Source organism: Quercus lobata, chromosome 9 (assembly GCF_001633185.2).
Source record: "Quercus lobata isolate SW786 chromosome 9, ValleyOak3.0 Primary Assembly, whole genome shotgun sequence".
Taxonomy (NCBI): domain Eukaryota; kingdom Viridiplantae; phylum Streptophyta; class Magnoliopsida; order Fagales; family Fagaceae; genus Quercus; species Quercus lobata.
The window spans coordinates 12,313,002-12,329,671 of NC_044912.1; the positions used below are offsets into that span (position 1 = coordinate 12,313,002).

The 16,670-nt window shown below is 34.8% G+C and overlaps 1 protein-coding gene across 1 annotated transcript; it reads right to left on the reverse strand.

Annotated features, from left to right (window-relative positions):
- Positions 1–801: 801 nt before the first annotated feature.
- On the reverse strand, positions 802–2,585 carry LOC115962198 (anthocyanidin 5,3-O-glucosyltransferase-like). The gene has a single exon (XM_031081095.1). It carries the CDS (start codon positions 2,464–2,466, stop codon positions 1,042–1,044), a length of 1,425 nt encoding a protein of 474 aa, XP_030936955.1. The 5' UTR covers positions 2,467–2,585; the 3' UTR covers positions 802–1,041.
- Positions 2,586–16,670: the final 14,085 nt, after the last annotated feature.

Here is a 16,670-nt window from a genome sequence, read left to right on the forward strand (position 1 = left end):
AAAATGAACTTGCACCTACTTTTCCCACCCACACAAACTGTTTGTCAAATCATGTATCTTATGGCAATACAGCATTGCAATTGGACTAACATTATGCCTCAAATTAATTTTTGAACTTACCGGTAACTGGTAAGATGGCCTCCAAACTTTTGTTAAAGTCTTCACGTTGTGTGAAGGGAAAATTAATTTAAACGCTAGACGTTTTCATTGAAAACAATAAAAAAATGTTAATTGAGTTACAAAACTATTCATAAGTCTATGCATAATTAAAAAAGTTATTTGAAAGGAGATAATTTTCATACCTATAAACCAATCTAAAACAGAATAATATAGCTCATGGCATGAGGTATTAACCTTGAAATAGAGCTAGAGCCGTTGGTTTATGAATCACAAAGATCACATCATTTTCATATGTATACATACCATAGAAACGTGCAATAAATTAACGGTAAACTAAATTACGTATATCACCTGTATGATATATTCTTAAAATATAAAATTATACTATTTATTTTGTGGCACTTGAATTTCATGTGTGGTTTACAAAGCATTTTTCATCTAACTTATCTTTCATTTTACAAACTACTGATTTAATGAGTAATTATTAATAAGTAAAAAAGTGATGTTAACGGTGGAACCAAATAAAATTCCGTAAAAATTGGTCACAACATCAATTTGTAAAAATATTGCAAAATAATTTGTAATGATAGTATTACTATTTCCAATAAATTGTTGGAACTTGCCACATTTTTATATTTCACCAAATTCAATTTTAAAAATTACATAAATTGAATCACATGATAATAAGTATCACAGGATATAGTATAAGGGGAAATTTTGTTTTACACACTGCTTTTAAGAATATATAAGGAGTGGTATACATGTATAATGTGCCCTTAAATAGTAAATCCATGATAAACACGTGCGGTGAATTGTGATGTACACCAACAGCTAAATAAAATTCAATAATGGAAACAGTGGCAAAGAAAGAACAGTGGAATTGAATAGCTCACCGAGTTAGATTAGCTGAGCGAACTCGTGCTAGTTTTGCCTCCACAACTCAGCCAACTTCGCCAATGCAATATGAGAGGACCCACCTTCTTTCACAGCAGCCACAGCTTTATCTCTCAAATCCAAAACTCTTTCTCTCACCTCTGTCCCCACTTCCGACTGCATTAACTCAGTCACTCGCTTCTCCAACTCAGTTGCACTCACAAACCCATCTGCCGAATCGTTTAGCCCCAACGCTAACTTTGTTTCCTCCACCAAGACCGTCCTATTCAACCTTTGCTCCGCGTACAAAGGCCAACCAACCGTAGGCACTCCACACCAAACCGCTTCAAGCACTGAGTTCCACCCACAGTGAGTCACGAACCCACCTACTGACTCATGACTCAGCACTGCCACTTGTGGAGCCCATTGTTTCACCACAAATCCCTTATCTTTGGTCCTTTCCAGGAAACCCTTTGGTAGCAATTCATCCAAGTTTGGATCTTTATCCTTATCCGGTGGTGGATTTCTCACAACCCACAAAAATCTTTGACCGCTATTTTCTAAACCCACCGCAATTTCTTTCACCTGTTTCTCTGAAAACGATCCCAAGCTTCCAAAACATAGAAACACAACGCTTCGACTCGGTTGCGAGTTTAGCCAATTCAAACACTCGTGCACTTCTCCATCTTGATTGGTGTTCGATATCAAAGGTCCAATACAGAAAATTGGCGGAGTTCGTCCATCTGGGACACATAGTCCACCAGAGATTGCCTTGGTAGCTTTTGTTTCGAGCAAGTCGAACGTGTTTAGAACAAGTCCATTTGATTTGGCCATGTGGGCTGCCGTATTAAGAAAATATTCGTACACTTTACTAGTGCGATCGAACATATCTTTCGGCAAGTCTGAAACCCAGATAGGAGGTAAGCCGGGAATATCATCTAGAATCATATTATTGAGATCTTTGAAGCTTTGATCCTTATTTTTATGCAAGGTGGGGCGGTAAAGAAACAAGGCTAGACTACTTGGGCTAGAGGTGAAGAAATAGTATGTGGGGATGGTAAGGTTTGAGGCCACTTCAAAAGCAGCATCACAGAAGAAATCAATGATAAAGGCTTTGAGTTTGGAGGTTTGGGAAATAGTTTTGAGGGTTTGGTGGAGATTTGGGTTGTTGAGGCGTGGGATCAAGTAGTTCAGTTCTACAGGGGAAGGAGTACTATGTGCGACTTCAGAAATGGGAGGGAGGTGGTGGAAATTGATAGATGGGGCGGTGGAATTGACTGTGGCCATGTATTGGGTGGTAGAGCTGGCTACATATTGGGGTGCGGTGGAACCAGTATTTGTATTTGGTTTGCTTAAGATAAGGATTGTGATGGAGAAAGATGGGTGATGTTTGAGTATGAGTTTGCCAAGCTCTACCATGGAGATTAGATGGCCTCTGCCTGGAGAAGGGTATAAAACTATGCAATCCTCCATTTTCACACAGAAGAGAAGAATGGGCTTAGCGGGGTTTCCTACTTGGGAATTATGTGCGACTGCGTACGTTAATATAGAAATTTATACTAACGAAAAAATTGGTAAATATAATACAAATTTTGACTAGAATGAAGAATCTTTCTCTGATTTTCTTAATTTCTCAGTCATTTTCATGCTTCCGGTTTCTTTTATATTTTGGAAATTACACTATGCTGTCTTAAACTATACGCATATTACATTTTGCATAGTAAACTTTTTGAATACATGCACAATAATTTACGACCCTTGTTATACTTTGCACACCAACGCTAAGTTTACTATTACCTTGGATGAAAAAGTATGACATCATATGAAAATACTCAGTTGCCAATCTTCTAAACCCTTTAAAAATAAAGAAGAAATTATATTTTATCACCCTAAAATATATCATAAATTATGCTTTGCTAAAATTTTCAGATGTACATTTTGCATACTAAACTATGACTCTTGTTATATTTTCCCTCATATTCAATCAAGTAATGATTAAAGTCTAAATACAACTTTTTCACACATTTTAGAGCACTTGCATGCATTTAAGGGATAAATTTTGCATATTTAACTCCAAAAATCACTTTTTATGTAAATCTATTATATTTTAGCTACAATAATGTGTAGTTAAATATACACAACAAATTTTCGTGTACATATCAATTTTTTTCTTCTTTTCCTTCTCTCTCTCTATTGAAATAGTAAAAAAATAATGAATGAATTTTATATTGAAATAGAATATAAAATAGATAATTTGTTGTATGTTATTTAATAAAATAGTTGTGTAAAATATAAAAAATAAGTTCTCTTATTAAAATATACAAAAAACAAATTGCACAAATTTATGCAAATACCAACTTTTATCACAACTGGTTTACATTATTCACAACTCTAACTCCAACTTGTTAGGCCAAGAATTTGTAGTCATAAATGTGGTATAGGACATTTTGTATATGCAAGTCAAGTCGTGGGTCCAATGCGCATGTGGATGTAATAACTAATAGGGTAAATTGCATATTTGGCTTCTAACATTTATGTTGTTTGTCAATTTACTCTCTAACCTTTCAGATTTATTAATTGAGTTCCTAACCTTTTAATATTGTGTCAAAAAGGTCCTTGTCACTAAGTGGTGGATAGAAAAATTTGGCGTAGCTAACAATCTTATTAAAAGATTGTTTTTTGCCACATAACCTGCCACGTGGGCTTCATTAAATATTAAAAAAATACACTTTGAAAATTTGGGAAAAACTCTCTCTCTAAAGACTTAAGCTACTACTCGTTGATGATCACCAGCTAGAGCTATCTATATTTCTGTTTCATATACCAGTAGCATTTTTATTCTCTCTCCATCTTCGTTTCAAGCTCACAATCTTTGGTGAAATCTCTCTCTAACTTATTTCTATTTTTTGTTGGGCCTTTTCGTTTCTTTGACCCTAAACCACAACAGAGCTTCACCATTTTTGACAACCAAAATTTTTTCTAATTTCTAGATAAAAATCAAAAGGACTCCACATTGCCTGAAAGATAAAACAAAGAATTTTCAGTTTTTAAACAACATTACACGTATTTTCACATTTTTTCACTCACATGTATTTCCAAAAAATACAAACAATGTTACTAAAACAATATTATCAAACACTCCCTTAGTTGCCCACTAAACTCCTAAGCGAAAGACCTGATAAAAATCAAATTGAAAAAAATATAAATACTGAAACTAACTTAACACCTCTAGTGGATAAGCTTGATTCATGCTACCAACCCTTGAGCCAATCCCACAATATTTATGTTATTCTTTGTCAAGATATTCAGTTAAAAATCTTGACAAGAATAACATAAATATTTCAAGTTTGGAACGATGAGTTGATGACAGTCGCCTCCTATGACGGTGAGCCTCACTGATCACCACCTCTCAATCTTCTCCCTGTCGATGCTAATTTCGCCACTAGCCCGTTGTAGACTTAGTGGGTCACTATTAGTGTTGAGACTATCTACCTCTTTGTGCTCTCCATGGGACTAAGGGATTTCAATCCCAAATATTTCTAACAATTTTATTTGCTAGTGAGGGATTTTGATCCCAAAAATTACTCACTTATATATATATATATATATATATATATATATACATAAAAGAAAAAAAATTAATCTAAGATTATGCTGACATGTTAGTCCAGGTGGTAGTTAATGTGACAATAAACTCTCTTTTTTTTTTTAAACCATTTGCCACGTTAGCAATTTTCTTTCAAGAGATAATGGTAGAGACTAAATTGACATGACACTAAAAGGTTAAGGACCAAATTGACACAATTAAAATATAAGAGACTAAATTAAAATATGATGTAAAGGATAAGGACCAAATATGTAGTTTACCATAACTAATAAGTAGTGACTTGTGAGTGGAATTCAGTAAAAGCCATAAATGGTGTCCAACCGCCACTATCGATTGGAACTTTTTTTTTCATAAAAAAAAATAATTGGAGCATTTTGTAATATCGACTGTCTAGTCATCTTTATGCCTTCTCCTTTTCTATTTATATATATTTGTTTAAAATTATAACAATTGCCCCAATGTTTATAAAAAAACAAACAAAGTTTCTCTCTAAACTTTACAAATTTTTCATATTTTTTTTATATCGAGTAGGAATTTTGAAAATCTAACTGTGGGGCCCAATAATTTATGGGCCAGGCCCACTTGCTCATGGGGAGTTCAAAGGCCCAAGCCGAAAAAGGTAATGGCCCGGAGATGTAGCCGAGGACAGTTTCGTCCTCGGCAAACCCAAAGCTCCATTGAGGGGAGGGGTAAAAAAGAGATAAAGGAACAAATGTGGAAGGAGATCTAAAATATCTTGGGAGAGTTATCCTTACTACCCTTCCCAGATAAGACTCTGCACCTAATAGAGCCGTATTCTCCAGTTTTATCAACCATCCCCAACAATTCTGGGATTAGACTGATGGGACAAATATCAGTCTTGTAAAGATTGACCCTACACGTGGACGAAGGACAGCTAACGCAGGCTAGTATAAAAGAAAAAGTAGGTGAATCTGGAGAGGGAGCCCATTCCACCTTCAAAAAAAAAGGGGACTCCATGGGGGCAAACATCAGGAGAACACCTGCACATCACAGAAAAACCCACCGTCGGGTAATCGGGGTAAGACCTTAATGATCCTCGGATCAAGTTCGAGGAGTCCAACCCCATAAGATGCGACACTGTAGGGCTTAAATGTTCAAACCCTACTCCTCTTTCTATATGAATTCCTCTAAAAACAAGACCGTAACATCGCCCCGTGCCCAACGGCTAGTTTTTCAAACCCACTCTTTACAAATCATATTGTGAGGGATCTTTCATGCGCGAGCCCAACATCATCATTGGGCCGCAAAAGAACTGTGTCCTTACAATTGGCGCCGTCTATGGGAAAAGCTTGCGCGTTGGCGCGGTGGAGTTGACTCTCTAGAAAGCAGAGGTTCGTGAGGTTTCCTACGTCTCCGGCAACACATAGCGGTTGCTCCGACATAAACTTCTGCTAGGGGCTATGCCTTGCGGTGCCACCGGCAAGGGCAGCTCTAGGGGCTTTTGGCCACAAACCAGCTCTCCCCGCCCTGATCTAGGGGCTTACATTCGAAGCATAAACGAAAGTAAAAAAAATCTTACAAGTTTTGAACAGAACTAAGGCCTTGCATGATCCTCGGACTCAAGCCTATGGGGAAACCAAGTACAAAAGAAAAAATCACAAATTTTGGACAGAACCAAGGCCTTGCATGGTCCTCGGACTCAAGCCTATGGGGAAACCAAGTACAAAAGAAAAAATCACAAATTTTGGATAGAACCAAGGCCTTGCATGGTCCTCGGACCCAAGCCTATGGGGAAACCAAGTACAAAATAAGTTTTGGACAGAATCAAGGCCTTGCATGGTCCTCGGACTCAAGCCTATGGGGAAACCAAGTACAAAATAAGTTTTGGACAGAACCAAGGCCTTGCATGGTCCTCGGACTCAAGCCTATGGGGAAACCCAAGTACAAAATAAGTTTTGGACAGAACCAAGGCCTTGCATGGTCCTCGGACTCAAGCCTATGGGGAAACCAAGTACAAAATAAGTTTTGGACAGAACCAAGGCCTTGCATGGTCCTCGGACTCAAGCCTATGGGGAAACCAAGTACAAAATAAGTTTTGGACAGAACCAAGGCCTTGCATGGTCCTCGGACTCAAGCCTATGGGGAAACCAAGTACAAAATAAGTTTTGGACAGAACCAAGGCCTTGCATGGTCCTCGGACTCAAGCCTATGGGGAAACCAAGTACAAAATAAGTTTTGGACAGAACCAAGGACAGAACCAAGGCCTTGCATGGTCCTCGGACTCAAGCCTATGGGGAAACCAAGTACAAAATAAAAATTACAAGTTTTGTACAGTACCAAGGCCTTGCTTGGTCCTCGGACTCAAGCCTATGGGGAAACCAAGTACAACAAATAAAAATTACAAGTTTTGGACAGAACCAAGGCATTGCATGGTCCTCGGACTCAAGCCTATGGGGAAACCAAGTAAAAAAAAAAGAAGAGAAAAATTACAAGTTTTGTACAGTACCAAGGCCTTGCATGGTCCTCGGACTCAAGCCTATGGGGAAACCAAGTACAAAATAAAAATTACAAGTTTTGGACAGAACCAAGACCTTGCATGGTCCTCGGACTCAAACCTATGGGGAAACCAAGTAAAAAAAAGAAGAGAAAAATTACAAGTTTTGTACAGTACCAAGGCCTTACATAGTCCTCGGACTCAAGCCTATGGGGAAACCAACTGCTCGGATAGGGAAAGTCCTCGGCTCAAATACTGTAAATTGTTAAGGCCAATAAGAGTGTTAGGATGATGGCGGGACGCTCCGCTATTCGGTAGCCTAAGGGGGCTGTTCATTTTTGCGAGTGATATGTCTTCGAATAATTACTTCCTACACCACATAGAACATCCAGTTCTAATCTCGGCTTTGTTTCGGGCAAGTATCGCTATTTACAGGTACGCATTGCTATGTCAAACAATTCTATTAAAGTTATGGCGACATCTTTTTATTAGCAAGTATTTTGGCTTTAGTTATCATTGATTCAAATGATATATTATTGTGCCGAGCAGCGCTTGCAAATTTGTAAAAACATAGACAGAACATGCGAAGTAAAATAACAACAACTTTTATTAATATGAAAAATCATTACAACGTACAAAGTAGGGCTCAAACAAGCCTATACAAAAGGTGAGCTGCCGAAGCAACACTAACATCTGCAGTACAGATAAGTAAACAGTCAGGTGTCTTTTAAACTCGTCTTCAAAGTCTCTCCAATCTCTGCCTCAGTATTGCTCATATCGAAAGAAGAACCTTCTTTGGAAAAAGATGAAGGAGAAGGAAGAAGAATTTGAAGGAGAAGGAAGAAGAGGATGGAGGACATGAATGAGGAAGATGGAGGACATGAGTAAAGAAGGAGGAGAAGAAGAGAGAAGAGATGAAAAGAAAGAAAAAGGAGTAAAAGAGAGAGAAGTGAAAGCACCAAGAGGGATCTGGTGCTGGGAAGACTAAGAAAGGGAGGCGGAGGGGGCCACCAGTGAACGAAGAGAGGAAGAAGCAGAGACACTTAGTCCCTGCCTCATTCCTGACTCCTAACACACTGGGGCCATATTAGGTATGCTCGTAAGAGAGCGGTTGGTTACGATGATGAGAATTCTCGACTCAGTCACGCCGGAAGTTTGACGTGATGAGCCCCTGCTTCGGATTTTGGCTGAAAGGAAGGGGGGACAAATCTTAAGTCTCCGCCATCTTTGCCCTGACCGAGCCATTTCGAGCTTCGTTAGGACAGGGCGTTTCTGGGAGGGGAATGGTTTTTTCATTGCTTACTGCTATGGCGAGTGTATTTCAGGTTAAGGAATAACCGGAGAGTAAAAGTAAACTCCGGAAGGAATCTAAGGGTTTCAAATCTTGGAGGGATTAAAGGGATTCATCTGTGGGAGAAACGATTCTTGTTTCTCCTCTTTATATAGGGGACGAAGAGGAGAATACTTAATGTGTGCAGATCCCCGAGGAAATCTGCAGACAAGAATACACCCGTTTCGTCCCCCCACGCCATCAATAACCGTCAAATCTGGGAGGTCTCGTGAAGGGAAGATATTAAAGACGCACTTCGGATAACCAAACGGCATAGGCGCATCATGAAGAAATTAAGAGGAGCATCTTGTAGACCGGTACACTTCTTGGGCAGGTGAAGAGTCGCCAGCGTCAGTCAAAGGCTGAATTAAGTGAGTCACAATAAAGGCTTAGTATTACCAAAACCCCCCATTCCAACCAGGATGTTGGACAGCAGGGTTTTGAGGGGCTATTGTGGGGTCCAATAATTTATGGGCCAGGCCCACTTGTTCATGGGGAGTTCAAAGGCCCAAGCCGAAAAAGGTAATGGCCCGAAGATGCAGCCGAGGACAGTTTCGTCCTCGGCAGACCCAAAGCTCCATTGAGGGGAGGGGTAAAAAAGAGATAAAGGAACAAATGTGGAAGGAGATCTAAAATATCTTGGGAGAGTTATTCTTACTACCCTTCCCAGATAAGACTCTGCACCTAACAGAGCCGTATTCTCCAGCTTTATCAACCATCCCCAACAATTCTGGGATTAGACTGATGGGACAAATATCAGTCTTGTAAAGATTGACCCTACATGTGGACGAAGGACAGCTAACGCAGGCTAGTATAAAAGAAAAAGTAGGTGAATCTAGAGAGGGAGCCCATTCCACCTTCAAAAAAAAAGGGGACTCCATGGGGGAAAACATCAGGAGAACACCTGCACATCACAGAAAAACCCACCGTCGGGTAATCGGGGTAAGACCTTAATGATCCTCGGATCAAGTACGAGGAGTCCAACCCCATAGGATGCGACACTGTAGGGCTTAAATGTTCAAACCCTACTCCTCTTTCTATATGAATTTCTCTAAAAACAAGACCGTAACATCGCCCCGTGCCCAACGGCTAGTTTTTCAAGCCCACTCTCTACAAATCATATTGTGAGGGATCTTTCATGCGCGAGCCCAACATCATCATTGGGCCGCAAAAGAACTGTGTCCTTACACTAATGGTTATTGCATATTCTTATTATATCCTTCATACTTGCAAAATTTCAATAAGATCAAAAATCAATTGGTATGTCATCAAACAAATGTTAAAATTTTAAGTTTTTATGATCTACAATTGTGTATAAAAAATAAATTTATTGATCAAATAGTAAATAAAATATTATTTGAACTAAATTTGATATGCATGTTAAAAAACATGAAACTTAACAGTTATATTTTCAAATTTTACAAAAAATATATATATAAATATATGAGAAGTTTGAAGAGTTTATCTCCAAACTAATTTGGAGATAAAATTTGTTCTAAAATAACAGAAAAGTTAGCAGATGCCATCGACATCTGCTAGTGGACCTTTTTTTAAAAAAATTATAAGAAAAAAAAGTAATTAACCTGGACCCATATTCTTAAAATAGCTCACTATGTCACTAACAAATCTCATGATGATATCTAACTATCCATTAACCGGACCCATAAAAAATATGTTGTTTATAAAATAACTTATTTAAAAATGCATTTAAAAATTATATTAAAAAAAAGACTATCATTTAACAATTAAAAAATTACTGGGCTCCGATAATTATTTTTTGGATAAATTACATATTTGGTCCCTAACCTTTATGCTATATGTCAATTTGGTTCATAACCTTTCAAATGTGTCAATTTGGTCTCTAACCTTTTGATATTATGTCGAAATAGTCTCTTCCGTTAAGTAATGGATGAAAATGCTGACATGGCTAAATGCCAAAAAAAAAAAAAAGTTTATTACTACCACCTGTAATAACATGTTAACATAACCTTTTTTTTTTTTTTTTTAAACAATTAGATAAGTGAGTAACATAGCCCGTGAGGAAAATTTTGGGATCAAAATCCCTAACTCTTGACTGTAGAACAATTCATTAGGGATTTTAGGTAAGGACCCAAGCCATGATGGTAACACTCCAAAAAATGAGTTCAATCCAAAGCAGACAACTTCCAACTGGCCCAAATAAGCCAACTCTTTGGTTAGAGAGCCATGAAAATTACAGTTTGTGAAGAATAAATGAGGGAGGAATGTTGGGTTTCCTGCTTGTGGAGCAATGGTTCTTGTAAGACCCATGTGAGAAAGGTTCAAGGTAGTGACCCTAAGGTGTTTGGCGCACCTCAAGAGATCCCAATCTAGTTGCAACTTCCAATCAGAGGTAGAGGTAGACCAATTGCTTGCCAAGGTTTCGCAAGGGTCATCGGTAATATGGGCTTTAAGAGCAAGAAGACCTAATTAGTCTATGGTGATGGTGGTTTTTACTGCCACAGTTAAGCTAGCCATAAATTAGTGCAACAACAACACAAAAAATAAGATGATAGGAGCCTCTATGAGTTTTTATCTGTAGGTAGGTTGAGATGTGAGGCTAGCTACATGTACAAAACAAGCGTGGCTGAAAGATGTGAATTTGTATAAATGGAGAAATCAACTTTTTGATCCCAAATTTTTCCTCATTTGCTGTGTTAATCACTAATCTGATTTTTTTTTAAATAATAATTAATTTAAGGTTATGTTGACATGTTAGTATAGGTGGTAGTTAATGTTGCAATAAACTAATTTTTTTGTTTTGACCGTTAGCCATGTTAGTATTTCCATCCATCACTTAACATCAATGGACTATTTTGACACAATATCAAAAGGTTAGGGATCAAATTGACACATTTGAAAAATTAGGGACTATATTGACCTATAGTGTAAAGGTTAGGGACCAAATATGTAGCTTACCCAATAAATTATTATTAAACTAATAAACTATAAAATACATCATATGAAGAAAAAAAACGTAATGTTTGATGGGTTTATTTTATTATGTTAATTTTTTATGCATCTAATAAATGTTTGTTTAATTTTTAATAATCTTCAACCTACTTGTAATTCTTTATGTCCCTCATTATACTTTAGAAGTTGTAATTGATTTGAATATCTAGGTTTATAAGTGATTCATTCTTTAAAAAAAAGATTATAAGTAAGAAAATTCTGTATTTTTTTTTTTTGGTCCTAATGTTAAAACTTCAACTTCCCATTAATGTTCTTCAAATAATACACAGAAAGTTATAAAATACTAAATTTGTGTATTGAATTGTTTTTATCATACTATTTAAGACTATTGTACATAATATGAATATAGTATATACAAAGAGAAAAATTTTAGTCATCAAATGCCACAACTATCTTACGTACATTACTAACTGCTTATCGTTTTCACATAAACTCACAGCATTTTTCTCATGACTCATAGTGTGAGCATATAACAGTCAGCATTGCCACCATATGTGTAGACCTCCAATAATCACACAGCTAGGAACTAATGGGTCTAAGCAGCAAGGTAGGCAAAACTAGAAACTCAAGATTCTATAAGAGAAAAATGGTTCCAAACACCATAATTATATGAAAGTGTCAGTTTTCAAAGCAAAAAATACATGACCAACCAAAATGGCATTAACAAAAGAAACCAGTCATGTGATGCTCCAATTTGATTGATTGTGATATGTCTGAGTGTGTGATGAGTTCCACATCAGGTATTTAATAGGTTGAACTGGGCTTTATTAACAACTGTAAAGAGCCTCAATTATGACTAATCCTTTTGAGGTATAGCGTAGATGTGGTTATCGCTTTTCCTTAGGTCGTTACATATGGTATCAAAGTCGACTCGGTAACCCTATGTGGGTTCGAAGACACTACTCCACAAAGTGAGCTCTAACAAAGACGTTAGGGATTTAAGTGGGGGAGATTTTGATGCTCCAATTTGATTGATTGTGTGATGTGTGTGGGTGTGTGATGAGTCCCACATTGGGTATTTACTGGATTGAACTGGGCTTTATTAACAACTGCAAAGAGTTTCAATTGTGACTAGTCCTTTTGATGTATAGTGCAGATGTGATTAGCGCTTTTCCTTGGGTTGTTACAAGTCCAATTAAAGCTTGAAAGGGGAACGACTAGGAAGGCTCATGGAGCAAAATCGCACACCCTAAATTACAATGCGTATCTATTGGTTGTAAGACTCCTTTTTATTCCCATTTCTTCATCTCCATACCATCATGGAGGGCTCCTCTGTAAAGGCACATCAGGCACATGTTACTGATTGTAAAGTTGCTGACAGAGTACATGCTGCTGATGGTAAAGTTGCTAACACAGTTGGTGATAAGGCTGCTGGTAAAAGACCTATAGTATAGGTAAAATAGGAGGTAAACTACAGGTAGCATAGTGTAGTTGAGGAAGGGAGTAGTCTGTTACTGTTGATGTACACGTGTCAGAGTTTGGGAGCAATTGATTGAGAGTTAGTTAGGTTAATTCCACTCTTTACGGATCTGGTTACCTTTATATATACTAGTCACAGACCCGCGCGTTGCGCGTGATTATTTTTTATGGTGATCTCATTATTATTATTATTATTTTGTAATTTGAACTAATTTAATGAAAAGTAATGCATTTCATAATCATATTTATCACAAAATAATTTTTTATTATTGTAGAATTGTTTTATTTAAAATTTGAAACCTTAATTCTACCATAGTTGGTTGACTAATTTTTACATCTCTAAGTCAATTAAACACGTTTTGCATGCTACATGTAAACCTTCTTTTCCATAAGGATTGAAATAATGTGCATAATATTTTTTTTTCTATGGAAGTTAAAAAGAATAAAATTCACCTTGTCTTGATGTTTTCTAAAAATTAAATTTGGAGATTCTCTTTCAATAATTGTGAAAATTCCAAGCAATAATTCAGAAGGTAATACATGTTACATGTTCATGCTTTGATTGTGTAATTGTATAATTGATTTGGGTTGTAATTTATAAGTTGAATATGGTGGTGTATATCCAAAAGGGCCTAACTATGTTGTTTAGGATATTGAATATAGTCTTGTGTGTGATTTATAGAGTAGCGACAGTTGTAGTAATTAAAAATTGGTTTTTCATTGTCTTTTAAGTTAATAAAAACCTTATATCTACTTTTTTTTTTTTCAAAAAACCTTTACATATTTTTTTAACGTGAATCTTTATATATACCTTAATAAGTAAACCCTATACAGTTCATTTTCTTAGATGCATAAAAAAAAGACATCTATTCCATAATAATAGTGGCCAATTAGTTTTTTCATGTTCTCATTTATAATGTTTCTTACTATTATCATATTTTATTGGCTGTTGATTTTCATAATAGAGGCATTAAATGAGAGTTAAATTCTTCAAACCTTTCATTAGATTTTAAAAGTCATGGTGTGTGAAGAATATAAGCATTTAAGGACTTTTTTATATATTTTATTATTTATAAATAATGTTAAATGAAATGTCAAAAAAAAAAGATTTTGAAAATTTTCATCTTTATTTCTTATATATTTCTATTATTCCTGAAGAACGTTTTCCTTTTAGTTTTGATAATAAATATGATTTTCTAGATTAGAGTTTGATTAGTTTCAAGTTTAAATTTTGTATGATTTTATTTAATTGTTGATTATATGATTTAATTAAGTGAATTTAACGATTTATTTATTTGCATTGTAAAGTTTATAATAAAATTCGTAGAGTCATCTTTAATTAATTTTTTACTCCTTTAGCCGTTGGTCCCTTTGTTTTCCAATTAACGGTTACTAATTAATTTATTTAATTGACGTTTGATTTCTTTTACTAATCTTTTTCTCTCCCTCTTTGTTAACATCCTATTGTTTTCCCAAATTTGATGATAATTATAATGTACTAAATATGCATATTGTAACGTTTATTTTTATTTTTATTTTACTCCATTTTGCTGCCATGAAGTTAGTACATCCATAACTATTAGTTTATTATTTTATGATATGTTTGGTTTGATATTATTATTATTATTATTATTATTATTATTATAAATTTAGTGTTTCTAAAATAGCATGTTTTTTGTATTATCTTTTTCTATTGATGCATTGTAACTTTTTATGGGAATACTTCATAAGAAAATTGTTTACTCTTTTTTTTTTTTTTAATTGAGTGTTTCTAAATTGATATTTGTTTTGTATTTCATTTTTCCATTGATACATTGTAACATTTCATGGGAAGACTTTATAAGAACAATTTTTATTTATTGAATAAAATATTATACGTTTAATTTTTAAAAAAATGAGACAAAATGTAAATAATTATGATATGGAGGATGTTGCTAAATTTAAATGTTGAATAAAATAAAATGAGAATAAAATAATAAAAATGAAATGTATAGCAATAAACACCATATTATTTTAGTTATGCTATGTAATAGAATAATATTATATTTTTATATACTATCTTTATAATGCAATAATATAACATTTAACAACCAATGTGAATAAAAAAGATAACAACATAAAATATAAAACTAAATCGTATCAAGCTGGATTACCTTTCAATTCCAATTTTAGCAAACTAACTGACTTCTAGTAGTCTAAAACTGATTTCTGCGATGCATTTGGTGGAGCTTTCAATACTGCATCAGTATGTTTTGATGGTCAACCTGTTACACTAAAATTTTTTTTTAAAAAAAAAAAATATATATATATATATATACCAAAAATTGAAGAAATATATATATATAGAGAGAGAGAGAAGGGGGGGGGGCTTTTGTGTGTGGAAAAATAGAAATTATGCATGGAATAAGAGGGAGAATGACAATTTTATAGCATGAGGATAAGAATAAGAAGAGTAAAAAATAAAGGAAGATAAAAAGATAGAATAATATTAATATTGAGAGTAATGGAGATATGAAAAGTTGAAATGGAATGAGAAAGGTTGAAGAAAGTTAAGGTAGAGAGTAGTGGGGATATGAAAAGTTAAAATGGAATTGAAAATTTAATAATAAATAAGAATAATTAAAAATAAGATAAATTAAATATGATATTTTGATTGTAATATAATTGTAATATAATAGAGTTTTTAATTCACTTTAAATGTTAAAAAATTGTATAAAAAAATTGAAAAAAAAATTAATAATGACATAGCTGCTAACGTGGCTCAATGAAAGCGTAGCAACATTAAATACTACGCTTCAGCTTTTAGTAATATATTGATTGATTGGTGCTTGTATCTGATTCAGTTAATCAATGAGAACAGACTTTTCTTTCATCAAATCTCTCTCTCTCGTTCTTTTCTGTTTTTCCTTTATTTCTTTCTTCTTGCATTGTAATACTTTTCATCCTCCACCTTCTTTGAACCCACTTCTTTCCAGTTCGTAGAAAACAGTACTGTCCCATTGGACTCAACCTGAGTAATATAAAAATACGCATTACAATGTAGTACCGAAGCCAATATGACGTGGGAAAAAAATTTACCAAATAGAAAATTCTTTAGAAATTTTGCATAGTACCTTTAATATCATCATCAAGTAAAGAACTTTAAAAAAAATAAAGGGTGCATTCATTGAAAATTAAACATGAGACTGAATTAAAATCTTTCAAAAGATTTCTCATGACTCTTGACTCTTCTAGTGTCATCATCAGCATCTGCATGTATGTACTAAAAGAATTTGTTTAAAGCTGCATCACCATCAAGCTTTTCTTCTTTCTCCTGAAAAGTAAAATCACAAATGAATAGGTAGTGCACTTGCCAAAAAAAAAAAATATATATATATATATATATATCAATATGATAGAATTTTAACTTATAGTATCCACTTTGTGATAATTATTCTTTATTATCAAGCTAAGATACCAATTTGTTTTTGTATACACAGGTTCGAACCCATAGATCTCTTGTTCAACAACAAGAGACCTTACTAGTTGAGTTAACTAAAACCCACAAGTGTACTCGCAATTTACAAACACTAGTCGCAGACCCACGCGATGCATGAAAATAAATAATTATTTTGTATTGTAGTATAATGTATAATTTTTTCTCTAAATTTTTTTGAAGATAATTTGATCTCCCTAAAAATTAAACAATTTCGATTCGGTCCAATTGGGTCTACTTCGGTCTCATTCGGTTCAATTAGGTCTACTCAGTCCAATTCGGTCCACTCGATCAATTTCGGTCCCCCTTGGGCGCATTTTAGACTAATTGAGCTTTAAATTGATTTTTTTTGTAGGTTTTGTTTTCAAGTTTAGCTCAAAAAAAAAAAATTCCCTTAAAT

Coding starts and splice junctions, on each gene's coding strand:
- LOC115962198 (XM_031081095.1), bottom strand. CDS start 2,466: ATGGAGGATTGCATAGTTTTATACCCTTCTCCAGGCAGAGGCCATCTA.